Source organism: Hydractinia symbiolongicarpus, chromosome 6, assembly GCF_029227915.1.
Source record: "Hydractinia symbiolongicarpus strain clone_291-10 chromosome 6, HSymV2.1, whole genome shotgun sequence".
NCBI classification, from domain to species: Eukaryota; Metazoa; Cnidaria; class Hydrozoa; order Anthoathecata; family Hydractiniidae; genus Hydractinia; species Hydractinia symbiolongicarpus.
The window spans coordinates 21,774,456-21,792,277 of NC_079880.1; the positions used below are offsets into that span (position 1 = coordinate 21,774,456).

A 17,822-nucleotide genomic window follows, 5' to 3' on the forward strand; every position below is an offset into this window, starting at 1 on the left:
TGTTTAAAAATATCTGCTGTTGTTTTTAACGTATGAAACAGTATGTTTTGCACAAACTAGTCTGTACCTGCTTTGTATTCAAGAATAACATTTGCCATATCGATATCCACATATTTGTCCCTGTCAACCCTTGACGTTGGTAGCACAATACCAAGACACTTAGCCATCATTATTACTGCAATTTGCAATAACTGTTCCGTGGATTTTGGTAGCGGCCAGTCTTTTACTTTTACTTGATCGTTTTTTTTTCTGATGGAACATCTGAAAAGAAAAAATATAGCTTTCAACACACCTAAATAATTAAAAACTTTAGATGAACGACTGTATGTTGGTGAAAATGTAAACATGACTGAGGTAGAATTTAAAAAAGTAACCTTTAAGATTACGCATACTAAATACCGTATTTTGTCTGTTTATTCAAAATGATAGCTTCTATTCCTGTAGATCGAAAACCTTAGTACACCAATTTAAACATGAACCCCAGTAATGTGAATTAATGATTTTATCTAAAAGCTACAAACAACAATTGAAACATAGTTTGACCAACACAGGATTTGCAACTTAGTTTGCAATAAAATCTTATGGGTAAGCTTGCATAGGCCCTATATGCTTACTTATAAAATTTGATTGCAAAACGATGTGCAGATCCCAAGCCAGCAAAAAATTAGGAAGAGAAATAGTTTAGAAAAAAATCTTAAAAATCAAGTGAAAAAATTTTGTTATTGTCTGTATATATATCAAAGACAGTTGTGATAACTTATATAAAGAAATGCTTGTGCTTGGTGTATTGTATAAAAAATAGTGATCAATAAAGTGTCTTGCAAATTGATAATGTTTAAAAGTGTTGCATTGAAAGGTAAAAAAAGTTATTTTAGTACGGTGGACATTTCTTGATCCTGATTGGGTGAAATAAAAAAATCGAAACATTTTCTTTTATATACATGATTATAAATGAGTAGACAATCCAGCTTCATGAAGTTCCAAATGTTTTGACTCCATCACAATGGCCTGATGATCGTTGTATAATGTAAAAACAGTCTTGATGTTAAAAGTGTGGTTAGGTGATACTTAAACTATCTTTACAATATCACCACGCTAAGTGTAAATATGTCTTTTCACTGAAGTTACAGTTAATTTTTTGAAAACATTGCACGGAAATAAACACGTCACTGTTAACCCTAACTCCAATGTTTGCGCCACGGCTTAATGCCAACAACTAGCTGTCGTCATCCTGTGCTTAGCTGTCGTTAAAGTCAGAGGTATCTAGAACACTTCAGTCTTGGTGCACTAAGTTAAAGAAATGAGAAAGAAGACTAAAGCTTGAAGAGCTCCTGCTTTGACAGCTATTATATATTTTACTTTCTTCTTTACATCATTTGTATCTTTTTCATTTCTTTAAATTGTTATTTGTTTTCAATTTATTGTTTTTGATAATAAATTGTTTTTATCCCAGTCATTTTTTATCCAACTATCATCAAATACGGTAGCTTTGCATTGTTGTGGGTTCCTACTGCTCCTTCTTTGTAACAACGTAAGGAAATGAGCTCGCCTCAGATCCTTCAAATATAGTTTTGGAAAAGTACATAATCGTAGAACGATCTCCCTACGACTTAAAAGATAACATTACTCAAGTAGGAAACCCACATTTACGCTTAACTGATTTTTTTGTTTGTTGTACTTTTAAGCAATACAAAACCTTCCTTCAAAAGTAGCTCACCCAACAACAACAAATGAGTCGAATAGACTAGATAGGGTTTGTTTTCTATCTCATCACTTGCTGCCTGCAATTGTTTTTCTTTTAATTGTTACAAAAACTTTCCCACAAAATAAAATTGCTGTGTCAGCTTGTTTACTGCCTGTTTATTTGAACTGAAGTTAGAATAGTTTTTTAAAAATAGGTATTATGCCTATAATTATGAGCAACACGGTATACCTGGTAAAAGCACTCAGCCAAGTGCTAACGACAAGTTGTTACCCGTGTTTCTATTTAATAGAAGTTGTGCTAAAGTTTTTAAAGCCTGTATGAATGTGCAACATTGTTCACCTGTACTAAGCGCTTACCCCTAATTAAGTTTCAATTTTTAAGTTTTAAGTTTTTGTGCGAAAAATAAAAAAAGGTTGGTTGACTTTTTTGTTATGACAGGGGCAAAATATGTAAATAGCGTTTTTATTTCAGCTAAATTTGTAGGAAAGGTATTTTTGAAAAATATATCACATCTGAAACACCTTATGCCGTATGCTCGATTTACGAGAGACTGCATATACCTGTACTTAAACGCTCATCCTAAATGTGTGGCACAGTTTACAGTTCTTAATAATTATTTCCACAGGTGTTTAATCCCGGATAACACAGTCACTTGTGGCTTTATCCAGCATTTCTTAAAAAAAAGATTTAATTAACTAGGCTATTTATGCTGTAAATTCCTAAGTGTATTTAATATTTGCCTGTAAAGTTTTGGTATATATATATATATTTGTTCTGCCCAATTTTAGGACACTGCCCAATCTTTGGACATAAAATTGCCCAGTCTTAAGACTGGCCGGCCAGTTTTAAGACTGGGCAGGGTGTCACAAGATTGGGCAAAAGACCATGTTAGGCCCATCTTTGTCGCCTTTTAGATTTTAAAGAAGGGATGTACCACACGAGCCCTGTTTTTTGCAAGTCCCAACAAACATTCTCAGGCACATTAAAACATCATATTTTGGGTACTGTTGAATTGACCTAGGGGACCCTGTCCCACGCTCCACAACCCTATCTATATTGACAACTCAAGTTTTCTAGTAAAATAAACTTCAAACCTTCAAGTTTATTGCACATAAAGCCATTCTAAGCAACAACAATGATTTAAAATCATTTTGGAGGTATTAATTACCTTAATAAAGTTGATACTCTTTCAAAACAAGTTTTGACACAAAATGAAACTTCCTAAAGCTAGTAACATAGCATATTTTAACAAATACATCTTCTCGTGTTGTCTCTGTTTCCTCAGCAAAACAAACTTTCGATTTACTGATATGTAACATATTTTACGGACCAAAGCTTATTCTATAGCCAAAAAAGAATACTGAAAAATCTTTTTTCTTTTTTTGAAAAATAAAAATTTAAAAAATAGCAGATTCACCATAAAAAAATAATTATTCATAAAGAAGTCAATGTGCTTTTAAAGTGTGTATAATTTTTTTGCACCTTAACATTTTAAGTGGTCCTTTTATTACACGTCATTCTTCGGAAATTGGGGAGGAAGGGGGGGGGGGGGTATTCTCGACCCAGGAGCTCTTTAAAGAGCTATGGGGACGAGAATGGGGGATACTTATTGAAACGTTTCGTAGCCTCTTCAACGAAACCGAAGATGTTATTAATTTTGGTACTTTGGTGATGTTTTTAGCTACCTATACATGTTGGGTGTCCTGTTGTTTATACGGACTGACAATAGGCTGCATTCTTTGTCTCGAATGTAACCGCTGTTGCAGGAAAGTTATTTTTGGACTAATAGTTCATCAGGTATTTTGACTAAGCGTTTCATCTGGATTTACGGCTCAGTTTAGCTAAATTAGGCGCTTAACTTTGGGTTTAACGCTGTGTTATCCTGCTAGTCTCTTATAATAATACGCTGACTGTAACTATTTGTTCGTGGAAATTCAGACATTCAATTTTTTTCTTAAAAATAATGTTTACTTTTATTATTCTAACAAAGAGTCATCGCACTGTACGCTGAATGTAGAAACGGATGCAAATAACGGTATATTCCGAGACCATCCGACACTAACAATACACCTTTCCCGAATTTCATAAATTTTAATAATTATGACGTCATTCAAAATTTTATAATGGTTCTGGTGCTCTTTAAATAAGGATATTCAGATAGAATAATAAATTATAATGACAAAAATAAAGTTGTTAGGGCAATATAATATTCTGGTTGGATTTTATTTAGATTTAAAAAAATAATTATTTTGAAAACGAGGCTATTTTTAGGAAGCCTGCCTATATGAAGGGTTTGACCGTAACTTTCAGCTCGGAATTGAGGCACTTAACGAACAGAAATATTTACAAAATTAGGTAATTTGTTATACCTTTTTCTAAGGAACTTTTTAGCATCGACCTCTTTAATTGAGTTTGGCTTAATTAAGAAATTCGGGAAAGGTCTATTAGGTCAGTTTTCCAAAGTTTTGTTTCGGTAGCGACGGGTGGTTGATGAAATTTTCAAACATCGATATCTCTATAACCGTTTGTCAACGAAATGATAACATAAGTTTTCCTTATAGTATTTTTAACTCTACAGAATGAAAGCAACTGGTAAAAAAAAAAATATCTTGTACACTTGCTGATCTCCGCAAAATCGGTAAACACTTTTGTCTCTCTAAAAGGTTCTTCAAAGCACGTGATTATAGAATTACTTTGATCAGAGTTCCAAGCTCTTTATGAATGTTCCAACAAGCTAATGCATTTCTTAAGAAAAGATTTTAGTATATGCACTGCTAATGTCAATAGAATTCCTAAGACTTCCTATATTTTTATATAATTTCATATTTTTCTCCCGCCTCAATAATTTTTACACGGGCATCAACAACATTAGCCATACTTTGTTCAAACGGTTGCGCATAGCTTTTTTCGAAAAATTTTCGCAGAACTCGACTTTTACGGATTTTAAACCGATGCCTTTACACATGCCCAACATGATTTACCTGTACTAAGCGTTTAGCCCGGTGTCACGGTTAATTTTTATCATTTTGTATGATTGTTTTTTTTTGCTAAGACAGGGTAACAGCAGGTTGTAAACTGTGCACAGATTGTAAACTTAAGCTAAAATAGTCGGAAAGTCATTTTTTGAAAAATACGTTCACCTAAAACACCTTAATATTGTGTGCACTTCATTAGATGTACAACACATGCATACCTGTAATAGACCGCTTCACTTCGATGTGCGGCACAGTTTACGCTCTTATTAAGCGCTCCACCGAGCGTTCAACGTGGGCTTTTACAGTTACTTGTGGCTAAACCCGGGTTTCGACGGACAGTCTATTTTTAATACGATAGCTGTATCTGTCTGTCCATCGATAACTTTTTGCAAAAGAGATTATACATTTTACAATTTTATTTACGAAAGTCTATATATAATATTACCTTTAAAGTGTTTTATAAATTATAAATTTTTGACGTCAAAATATCATTGAAATCACAGGAAAGAAGAACTGTTTGGCACGCTATTCAAAAGGTGAAAAGTTAAAAAATGGTAGTTACGACTACGTCATAAGCCATTAAATGAAATATATGTATTAAGAAAATAAAATTACCCGTTATAGGTATAACCCCATATTTCCAAATATGTTTCATCACTTCCCACTCTGTGTCTAAACGTCAAACAAGTGTTTTCTTCCAAAGCCTCTATTAATTTTTGTATTAGATTTAGGTGGTGACCATGCTTACCTACAAAATGAAACATATTATGATTTAGTAAAAAGTCCTGTTCCATTTTAAATCACTGCGCCAAGTAAAATATCAGGGTTTCAAAAATAAGTAATTGACAGCTAAGTATTTAAAGGGGCTACTTCAGAGGTTGGTTTTCGACTTCAATGGCTTAGACAGAAGTCGAGCTAGTGGCAGTGAATACGTTTATGATCACTAATGACAAAAACAAATCTTAAATCATCTTAAATATAATACTAAGTATCTAAATATAACTGAAAATGACAGAAAATTTTTCTACATATATTGGATATCCATATTTATTCGATATAAAAACTTACCTTGCTTTTAACTCAAGTTTTTTAATAAAACAAATACAAACTTAGTGCACAAAAAGCCGGTCAAAGCTAGCTTTGAATTTTTTTAGAGGTATTAATTACCTTCTTAAAGCTGGTAAAATAACATTTTTCAACAAAGAGAATACCGAAGGAAAATTTTTCTTTTTTTTTTGAAAATAAAAATAAAAAAAAGGAGAAAATTCATCATAAAACATTAATTATTCATAAAAGGGTGGTCTAGACGTCTGTGTGGTTCTAAGGTGTGTATAATTTCGTCTACATTGACGTTTTAAGTGGTCCGTTTATTACACGCCATTCTATAGAAATATACTTTCTCTCTAACCCATTCCTCTTAGTATCACTGGTTAATTCATTACTGTATATGTATATTGTTATATATATTATTTGCTATATTGTTTTATTCCATGGATTTAACGACCTGTGAAAACAAATATGGAGTGTTAACAGTTTTTGCGTCGTAGTATAGGGGTACCTACAATGCTCCTTTTGTGTCTCAAAAGCTACTACGAAAAATTTAAATATTTGGAGTGTCATTTTAACTACCTTAGGCTAATGTAAGAATTAAGTCTAGTTCTCTCGATGAATTTTGAACGACCTTTCACAGAGTCTAATTTCAGATACATAAGAGGAATCAACGACAGAAAGCTCTTATCAATAATGGTCACAAAAGTCTTAAAGAAAAAGATCGCTGCAAATCACCCTTTCGATTAAGCCAAATATTGTTCTTCAAAACAAGTGTAAGATTGCAGAAAGGATTTCGATTAAGCCAAATATTGTTCTTTAGAACAAGTGTAAGATGGCAGAAAGGAGGTTGACGTAATTGAAGAGACAATTTAAAAGAGACGAGAATAATTTCTACTAGGAAAATATTTATATTATTAATTTAATGAAGAAGTTATGTAACGAAATCCGAAGCAAATCTGGAGTGAAAAAACGACCTGGTATGTGTCACGCAGTGTTAAAAGTTAGGATACTAAAAAAGTAAAAGTTCTCTGAAAATGCACATCAAAATGAAAACCCCTAAACGAAAACATAATTAGTAGGCCAGAATTGATTTCGGGATAAATTCATAGCCTTTAGCTATAGCGTATATAAAGATAAGGGGTTTGGCCAAGTTTGTGTGGCTAATTCGTCAAGTACCTAGGTACCTAGGTACTTGTTGTGGCGTGACAGCGACTTAAACAAGGAAGATACCCATCACAAAATAAGTGTGGTCGTATTTAATACGGCTTCGCCAGCAGTCTGCAATACGCGTAAAAAATATGCATGGACAACTCTGATGCATTTGGTAAATATGCCAAAACAAACGGTAAATCAACCTTAGAGTTGCTGTTGAGAGTGTCCCGGTGTGCTAAGCAGGTGAATAGGGCAACTTAGAATTTTATTTAACTGTGAAACTTTGACATCATAAAAACGTTATTTGTTTATGCTCTATATATGATCTCTTAGGCTTCGCAGCACCATTTATTTCGAAAGAAAGGCCAATCATTCAAATAAAATGTCAACGCAAATTGGATTGGGAGGATGCTTTATCCATGAAATAAGAAAAAGATAGACATTTTATCAAATTTACTTAACTACCACAAACTTATTGGAGTGCAACGATTTTCCAAATCGAGTTTGTTTTAGAATTATTCTGAATTGTAGTATGCATCACTTTTGACGCTTGCAAGTATGGGTATAAGTATTATATTTAAGCCAGGTTGAGGAAAATAGACACATTCATTGCAGCTTCATTAACAGAATATAGCCTCTCTCTCAAATATCTGTCAATACACCTTTCTCGAATTAGTTTTCTTTGTTGTACCACTGTTATTTCTCGACTTTTTTAAACAAAATAAATGTGATTTTTTAAAATTTTGTAATAATTGACTTATGTTTGAAACCGAGGCTTATTACTACATGTCGAAAATTGAGAAGATTTTGACCGTAACATTAATACCAGTAAAAGAGCATTTTAACATGTCGGATTAAGTTATAATATATAAACACACCAATTCAATGATACTGAATACGATCTTAAAGTTTCCTTCCCGCTAAAAATCAAGTTGAGTTTATGTTAAAGATCTTTGAAAGTTGTCTAGAAATCTTTTTATTTTTTTGAAAAATTTTTAACCGTTCTCGAAATATTTGTCTTAAAAGTAGCGCTAATTATGCGAAATTGTGACATCATGAGTATGCATTGAGCATAATTAAACTAAATAAAAAAAATTATGTAAAATGTTCAAAACCCGTCAAAGTGAATGGCCAGAAAACATTTTTAACTCTATATGGCTTTTCAAAAATGTTAAATTGACTCCCTTGCAGAGCATACTCATAACATCATGCATAATTAGTGAATCTTCTTAGTCCAAATTTTAAAGAACCAATTTTTTAAAAAATGTTCAAATTCCTAGACAACCTTTCAAGCTCTTTCATATGAGCTCAACTTGATTTTTCACGGGAGGTAACCTCTAAAGTCAGAAACATCAAAATTATAATATTATTAAAAACATGTAACTCGGGATACGTGTATTACCTTGTTTAGACTTACCACCGCCGTTGTATTAGTAAAATTAAACTACACGAGAAATCAACTACGGTATCAACAATGAGATATGTTGGACCGACATTAGCGAGGTATTTGGTTATATATACAACGATGACAAACAAATTAAAATTATCAACATGATGACAGTCAATTAATGTTGCAGATGTTGGTGTGTGGATACAAATAAATGTAAAGAAGAACATCACCAGTTTCATCAATTAAGTATATTTGACGATTTTCCCCATTATCAACTCACAAACGCTATTTCGTAAAAGATCATTTTATATACATTACGATCGTACGATGCAATTATTGTACAATATCAACAAATGGGAATAATGGAACAGATCGATGTTTCTATTCAAAGCTGGTTTATCCCTTATGGATTAATAAACTATCCTTTAGCTCTAGATCGTAGTCATTCGTAGCAGTGGAGAGTATTGTTGCAAATAGAACTCTGGTAATTAGACACACATCGAATTACATTGACCATCGAAGCAAAATCAAACGGATCATGAAGAAATAAAGAATCACGAGGAATTAAAAGTTACGACATCAAAGAAATCGATAAACGGTTTTGAGGATCGTATTTGTTATTTTCGCCGCCTTTATTATAGGAAAACAACAACTGAAACGTCCGCTCGTCCGTCCGTCAGTAAGTTTAAACCTGTGCTTCCATATAGAAATGAATCAAATTGAACGACTTATTTGCACGAAGAATTATTTAATATATATTCTTACGCAGGCTAATGGAATTTAATTCGAACGGAACTTCACGTGTTCTCCAAGCATTCGTTGTCAGATATGCGTTGAAGTCACCAACATTATTTCTTTTTGTACCATTATTGACGTCGTGCGCTAATGATAATAACAAGAATTACAACAAAAATAACAAAAAATCAGTAACAATGAAAAGGGGGAAAGCCTTCTCTCGATTTACTAAAGAGCTTTAGTTTAAAATGGCTAGGTATTATAATGAAGCAACACAAGACGAAAATAAATGCTTTTGAATTAATGACAAAAAAGTTGCGATAATATTCTTCAAATTTGCCTCACAACGATAATTTGATAATTTAGCCATATAAGAAACCACTAAAAAGATGGCGAAACGGTTATCTTTAATTTTCTACCTATCAAGGTTGATATTTTAAATGAAATAACATTTAATCGAAAGAAACCAAAAAATAACTAAAATATTGTTGCTCTGCCGATTTTAATTAGTGTTTAGTAAAGATAATGTCATGCAAGTACACGAGTATGAAACATCTTTCTAGACAGCTAGCAATTTAAGATTTAAGATTATTTTATAAACGGTAAGGCATAATTTGATTAATTCCCTCTAATTATTTGATGTGGAGCCAAATATAATTTACATATAACGGACTAACCTGCCTGTTGTGAGAAACTCACCAATAACTTCAAAGCCATAAAAATGTAACCTATCATGTTGGTTTCTTGCATGATAGCTCTTTGGCAAAGCTTGGAGTAAGGTAAGCGTATAATAATTTACTTTCGATTCAATCAGCTGATTTGAGTTTTATTCAGAAAAAGTGTACATGTTTACACGCTACTCTATGATACGCGATTTCGAGCGAACAGTTAGATACCAGGCCCTTACCTCCTAAACATCGTTTTCTTTTTTTCTCCTGTGTTTAAATATTTCTCTGACTTTTGGTTTTCTTTATACGGAAAAATAAAAAAAGATACCTCCCACCTAATGCTTTTTTTCTCCTTCCTGTCTAGAGCAATTTGTTTTGAATTTTCCAGAAAGGGTCAAAACAATTTTCTTCAAAATAAAGAGAGCAAACGTATACTTTGAAAGGTAAGCTTGTTCGATTAAGCAACTTAATCCAAGCTGATTTTATTTTTGGTTCTTTCCGACCTGCAGGTAAATACGTTACACGCGACATATTATTTTAGCATCGCTTTGGTGCAAATTCTCCACCATCCATATAAACAATCGAAGCCAAAGGCTGCATGCAGTTTTTGTTTAGTTTTTCAGTTTAGTTTAGCTAAGAATGAAATCAAAACGTTTTGATTTTATTCAGCAAAGGTTTTGCAGAGAGCAAAGAATACCGATCCGATAGTACACGTTGCTCCAAATTTACAAACTTGTACAGAATAATATCATGCTGTTAAATTTCACTTTCGAATGAATAAGTGAGAATGAATGAAGCTTTGACGTACAAACTCGATTGCCAGGAAAAATAATTGAATAACTCATAGTGTATTTAAACGTAAATTAAAATATTTCTCTGTTACCATATTTAGTAAATAAACGAGAATAACTTATCGTCTAAAATGCCTTTCGTAATATTCTGCAATATTTTTAAATCAAACTGAGTTTGAATTAAAAATATTTCAGATGAATTTCTTTTGTTTCAAATCACAAACGTTTAGCAGTTTCATGTTACGACAATATATTGCTGAAATGAATTAATGTTTTATGAAAAATACAAAATAAAAATTAAAGGTACGAAAATTCAAGAGATTAGTAATAACGCCAACTTGTCTTTTTTACTTGGAACTGTACAAAATATCAGTTTCATACCGAAAATAATGCTGAAGATCTTGGTAATGCCAAAGAAGCGTCATTAAACATGATTTACAATTCTGCAGCGGATGGATTCACATGAAATCATTAAGACCAAAAGGTTAAAAACAAGAAATTATACCTATAGCAATAATATTGACAGCTTGGTAATGAATAAAACTGTTTAAAAATTCCTTCGTAATGATAAGCAAATATATACATATTATGCATATTTTTTCAGTGTTTTTTTTTAAGCTACGATTTGCAAATTATGTTACATAACAATAAAATCGGGATTTTGTTTTTATAGAAAGCAAGACAATGCGCAGGACTGTATTTGTTAAAAATGCTATACTTAATAGTCTCAAGAAGGTAGGTAATATCTCTAAAAAGATTTTACAGTCATCGTTTTGTTGCCGCAACTGGCTCTGTCTATATAATAGTAGGAAACATCCGTATGTCTATCTGTGACTTTTACAAAGTGGATACTATTTTTCATATTTTTTTCGGCAAAAACTTTAAAACATCACCTATAAAATTGTTCCGTGATTTACCAATTTTTACGTAGAAACAATATCGACATTAAAGGAAAGTATATTAATCTTAGTAAAACCATTTCACCTCACTTTTAAGTTAAAACACTTGGCAAAGGGCAGAAATGACTGAAGTCATCTTCTGCCCAAGCAGTGACTAGGGACCTGGAGCAAATTCCTAAAGCTAGGTCAACAAACCCGATTCAGGTTAATGACGTCATTCAAAATTCTCCAAATCTCTTTAATCGTTCCTCAGAAACACATCATACCATACATTTTTTTTTTTGATCCGAATTTCAAACTATACACAATAAAGGGAACAGGTAAACAAATTTCTAAAAAAGTTTTGATACATTTTATTTTATTTATTTATTTATTTATTTATTTATTATCATTTTGTTTATTTATGCAGGATATTCATTTCAGAATAATTCTACTTTACAAATGTGTCCTGTTAAAAACGTTAAAATATATATGGTGTTAAAAATTATTAATAGTAGCTGAAAGAATTGTTAAAAGTGGACTAAAAGGTAAAGATAAAATAAATGAAAATACACATAGGTAGCGCACAAAAGGAGATCAAAAACCAAAACAAAAAAGAAAAAAAAGAAAAAGGTTGAAAATGATAGCGCAAAATTAGTATAATAGCTTTGTTGCCATCTGGGGGTGTACATATAATGTACTATGATAGTTACATCTAATAATTTCTAATTTGACCCTTAAATATTGAATAACTAGGCTCTTTTCTCAAATACAATGGCAGTTTATTATAAATACCAGCATCCATATAATAAAAGCCACCTTTTGCCACCTGCAATCTTACTTTGGGCAGTCTCACCATACATTAATTGTTTCTAGTTGCTTGGTCGTGACTTGTTAATGCAGTTTTAATGGACTAAATAATCGATTATTTGATTATATACTGCTTTTTCTGAAATATTTGAGATGACGGGTAATATTGGAATTGGTCTGTAGTTATTGTAATCATCTGTCGATCCTTTTTTAAGTATTTGTGTTATGAGTGCATGTTTTTATTCTCCTCGCACTTTAGGTGTTTCAATAGAAAGGCTGACTATATGACGAAGTGGTTTTGAAATTTGCGATGCACAGTCTTTGAGTAATCTTGTTGGAAGATCGTTCACGCCAGTGGATTTGTTTCGTTTCAAAATCTTTAATTCTTTTTCTGTGAAAACGTTTGATACATAGTTAAATTTAAACTAAGAGGCGGTTTTCAAAACTGCATTTTTGGTTTTTTCCATACGACATGTTTCAGAATTTTTGCTCAACTTAAACTGTTTTTATCTCCTTAACCGCTGATTAACACCACAGGATCCTATACATTATTTTGATCAGATATTTATACTTAGTACAATGGAAGTAACTGTGAAACATATTAGTAAAAAAAATTTTGCTGACGTCATAACATTTTAAATGTTGGATTTCTTTCATTGTTCGTCTCCTTCAATGGATTAAACGGGTTTATTTACTAATATGCAAAAAAAGCTAGCTAGCTAGGTCAGAAATTTTCAAAGTTTGTTTTGCTAGAAAACTAAACTTTTGCAGCAAGCTAAGCTTTTATATTAGTAGGCTTCTTCCGTGTTTTTGTCTGGAACAGGCAAGGTGGACGCTTCATTTTTCTTTGGAGTCGCTAAAAAATGTTAAATGATTAAATTTTGATCGAAAAAAAATTAAACTTCACGATGTCAATAACATTAGCGTAACGTCAATAGCTTAACTTAACCTGGGACCAAGTTGGGTAACTTTTCCAAACCTGCATCTCCAAATCCCTCTCAAAATAGACGGGTTAATGTCGTCATTAAAAACATTTTAACTCCAATGTTTCTTTAACTGCTTGTTAAAATCTTACACATTTTCTTGATCAGCGATCATCGTCTTCTAGATTAAGAAAACAGGTATACAAATACAAATTCCAAAAAAATTACTTGCGCATTAAAATTTAAAAGACTGATCTCTTTCATTTTTCCTCTACCAAGGTGGATTTTTTCACAGGCTGATAGAGTACTTTTCTGTCGTTTTTAGTCATATTTGTCTGTCACATATAATATACTTGATGATTTAAGACGTTGTTTCTGTCCTCGTTGCTCATGAACGTTTCTCCCGCTATACGCTTGACTTTTGTGTAAGTCATTAAAGTCAAAAATAAACAGCTCGTTTGGCAGCTCTTTTAATGTAGATTTACTATAATGTGCTGCTTTATTTTTTTCTGCATATTTGCTTCATCATTTTGTGGTGTGAACCATAAAGAGTTGATGCAAATACATGCGTAGCACATTTTATTAATTAGGAAAAACCAAGTACCGGTAAACTGCTTGAGGCTCGGTGATACTTACGTTTCTATATATTGTACAGCTACGTCTGCTGGAAACTCGGAAAGACAATTGAAATTAAACTTTTAATTGCAGTTGTAGTTATATGAATTTACATGACTTTTTAAAAGAAGGGTCCTGGAAACTGAATCCGCGCTGTTTCTCCTTTTTTACATTTCCGGGTCTTGAAAGATTTCATCTTTATGTTGCTTATTTCAGGCTTGTTTCAGAACAGACAGATTGATAAGGTCATTAAAAAACAATTAAACTCCAATATCTGTAAAATGTTTAAGCCCTTATATCTCATCAGGCGTTCGTCATCCTACATTTTCTTGATCAGCGTTTTAAGCTCTACACAATAGAGGTAACAAGTAAACAGATTTCTAAAATAATAATTGTTCCATCGTTCTTCTGCCTACGTACATTTTCCCACGGGCCTTATCGACTAGTCCTATATTATAATACGCTTGTGTGAGTGACTATGTGAGTCCACAGCACAAAAATCACCGGTCATTTTCTTATAGTTCATGCAGTGTCTCCACAAACCGTGGTTACCTAATTTAAAAAAAGCGGGGTTACTATTTACAAATTTAATTCTTTTTCTTATTACTTTAAAAATAAAACTCATTTTTTTAATTTTGTTAAAACTAAAAAATGTGTTATAATTTTAAAAGTTGTTTTATAATTATGTCTTAAAAGTTCTCATATTTGGCACATGCTTCAGTTATTTAAACTTACAATTATATGAGAGCTAGTAGAATCAGCACATATTTTCAAACTGCAAGAGCACTATCACCATTAGAAACAGCAGATAATTGCATTCTAAATGAGCAAAACGACCAACCACATATTGATGCAGTATGTGGAGACGAAAACATTGCTGAAGCTGCAAGTAGAGTTACTGACACGCACAAATAATGGTGTCCTTGATATTAACAACAAGATATTTGGCTAATTTTTTTTTATAAATGATTTTTTTTCAATGACAAATAAAATTAAAAGAATCATAAATACTTTTCCCTCTTTTATTTGGTTACATATTGATATTATGAATTTACAGAAACTCCTTTGTGTAAAATGTTTAAATTTGTGACAATTAATTCTAAAAAATTCAGTGTTTGACCTTATTGAAACTTTCTCTTTTTTCCCTAATAAAGTATTATGTTAATTCACAGTACCAGACCAGATGAGTTGATTCCTGTAGAGAATGAGATGATTATTGCAAGACTGCTGTGGCTTAACACTTATTTAAAATTGCACGCAGGTGGGTTTTGAAAAGCACTTGTTCAAAATGGAATTTCAGTGCATACGTCATTATAAAAACAATAATAACCAAAAAACCTGTCAACATATAAATTGTAATTATTTTCCCCACTCGGTTCCGGCACCCTGGCAAGAATCCATATGAGATCGGCCCGGCCCCCCGAATATCCTCTGACCTGTTCTTCCAAAATCCTACGATAAACAAGCAGCACGCGAAAAAAGAAAAACAGATAAGATAAGTTTTATATTGACTTTTATCTTGGATTTCTGCCCCACAGTTCACTGTGGTTTATTTTTTGTAGATTTCTGATATCATCATTTATTTGCAACTCATTGTATTTTGAAAGTTTTGACAGTTTTAGTCCCTGTATACAGCTGAAAGCATGGCTGAAAATTCAAATGCAAATGATACTACAGTTACTTCTCCTAATACAACAAATGTCGAAGGCACAGACAACGATATGAGACAAGCAATTATTGCAGATGTACTCAGTGCAATAAGAAAAGAGTTCTCTCCTTTACTGCATGGACAAAGGAGGAGACCACTGCCTCCATCTGACGATTCCCTGTCTGTCCATGCTGACAAATACCGTCTTGTTGATGACGAGGATAATATACCAGGAGATACTTCTTCTGAGCATGATAATGACAACAATGATGAAAATAACTTACCAAGGCATTCCCTTGAGAACACTATCCCTGGAGATAATATGTCAGATTTATTTACTCCAAATAAACATGGTGGCAAAAGCTACCGTGATTTGAATGTTGCAGAAGACATCCTCTTACAAGTGGATAATGAAATGCCACAATCATTAGACCTTGGTGAAAAAATCAAAGAAAATGTTGCCACTAGAGTTACGTCTCATTTCCTGGAAAAATGTCTTATTCCAGAGGTAAAAAAGAAGATAGGGAAAAGGCACTTGCTGCCTGAAAACGGTACTAAAATGGCTGTGCCAAAGATGAACAAATGCATTTTCAATCTCAAAAGTTTTTCAGAATTTATAAAACGTAATGAGAGAAATTTGTACAACACACAGCAAACACTGTTGAGTGCAACATCAGCCATTATAGAGGTGGTTGAAAAAGTTTTACAGTCTGATGAAGGAAAAAAGCCCTTGAATTCGAAGGATGTTGTCATGAATTGTCTTGATGCAATAACATTACTTGGGTCAGTCAATACAGACCTAAATAATAAAAGAAAACAAAATGTTCGCACCTCTTTGAACCCTCAATACAGGGATCTATGTAACCCGAGTAGACCATGCAATGAATTTCTGCTTGGGGATGATTTACAAAAGGGTATGAGAGAAGCCCAGGAAGCCTCAAAGCTTGCCTTGTCCTCATCCAGTACATATAGCTACAACAATAGCAGGAAATATCAATCATATCCTCATGTTGGAAGGTTTAGTAAAATCCCTAGCTCAACGACAACATTCAGGAAAGATATCCAGAATTTTTTAGAGAAGGGCAAGAAACCACAACAAAGTCATCGGAAGCCCTTCAACAGAAGCAGGAAATAACTGCTGCCCTCAATGTAAGTACCTATATATCAAACCTTAAAACTAAGTTAGCTGAAAATGTTAAAAATTCTCAGGCAGGTGCTATTTCTAGATATTTGCCTGCATGGAAAGAATTGACATCAGACCATGAGGTGTTGTCAACCGTTTCTGGTCTAACAATAGAATTTGAGGAACGACCACAACCCGGTAATGCTGAAAGCATGAACTGTTCTTTCTCTGCTGATGAAAACGTATTTATCAAATCAGAGATGACCAGGTTACTTAAAAAAGGAGTAATCAAACAAAGTTATCATGTAGCTGGAGAGTTTATATCTCCTATTTTTTTCACTCCAAAGCCTGGTGGTTAATTCAGACTTATTTTGAATTTAAAAAAGCTTAATAGTTATATGCCATATATACATTTTAAAATGGACACAATTTCTTCAGTTTTGAAATTAGTTGCAAAAAACTGCTTTATGGAAAAAATTGATATCAAAGATGCTTACTACTCTGTTCATATAGATGACGAATATCAAAAATTCTTAAAGTTTTATTATGATGGTGTGTTATACCAGTTCACTTGTCTCCCTAACGGTTTGTGTTCTGGACCACGAAAATTTACGAAGCTTCTTAAACCACCTCTTGCTGTCTTAAGATCATCCCAGTGCTTGGTTTCAGGTTATATTGATGACCTTATTACCATGCACAAATCTGACAATGGCTGCTTTGTAAACATAAAGAGTATTGTATCTTTATTAGAAGAATTAGGATTTTCTGTACATCCTGATAAATCACATTTTCTCCCCACTTAAACCTTAGAATACCTTGGTTCAATCATCGATTCAGTTAATATGAGAGTGTATTTAACTGACTCAAAAAAGAAAAGAACCAAGGAATATTGTCAAAAACTTCTGTCTGCTACTCACAAAGTTAGTCTAAGGGAAATTGTCCAGCTTCTTGGTATCTTCAGCTCTAGTTTTCATGCTGTGTTATTTGGAAAACTTCATTATAGAGATTTAGAACGTCTGGAGATAGACTCATTAAGAAACAACTATGGTAATTTTGATTCATACACTACTTTGTCTGCAAATGCAATAGCAGATATACAGTGGTGGTGTGACAATATTACCTCATCATACAGTCCTATCTCATTTGGTAACCCCACCATGACTATTTTCACTGATTCTTCTAAGCTTGGGTGGGGTGCAGTATGTTCTAACTCACAAACTGGTGGCTTATTCTCAGAAGTTGAGTCTGAGCAGCATATAAATGTATTAGAGCTGAAAGCTATTCTTTTTGGACTCAGTTTTCAACACCCACATCAAAGTATTGTGTGATAATACAACAGCTGTACATTGCATACACAAC

The 17,822-nt window shown here is 32.8% G+C and overlaps 1 protein-coding gene across 2 annotated transcripts; it reads right to left on the minus strand.

Moving 5' to 3' along the window:
- LOC130647254 (uncharacterized) lies at nt 1–9,226 on the minus strand. Of its 2 annotated transcripts, XR_008982829.1 has the most exons (3): nt 9,038–9,226; nt 5,296–5,428; nt 1–261 (listed from the first exon to the last, which is right to left on the minus strand). XR_008982829.1 is itself a non-coding variant. In XM_057453043.1 (2 exons), the coding sequence occupies exons 1-2, from the start codon at nt 5,472–5,474 to the stop codon at nt 57–59; spliced, it is 384 nt and encodes a 127-aa protein (XP_057309026.1). In that variant the 5' UTR covers nt 5,475–6,348; the 3' UTR covers nt 1–56. The 2 variants fall into 2 exon arrangements, 1 of the variants encoding a protein (XP_057309026.1); XM_057453043.1 differs by lacking the exon at nt 9,038–9,226 and having other exon boundaries at nt 5,296–6,348.
- Nucleotides 9,227–17,822: the final 8,596 nt, after the last annotated feature.

Coding starts and splice junctions, on each gene's coding strand:
- LOC130647254 (XM_057453043.1), bottom strand. CDS start 5,474: ATGGAACAGGACTTTTTACTAAATCATAATATGTTTCATTTTGTAGGT. Junction 262..5,295: donor TGGGGTTATACCTATAACGG/GTAATTTTATTT, acceptor TTTTCTTTTCAG/ATGTTCCATCAGAAAAAAAA.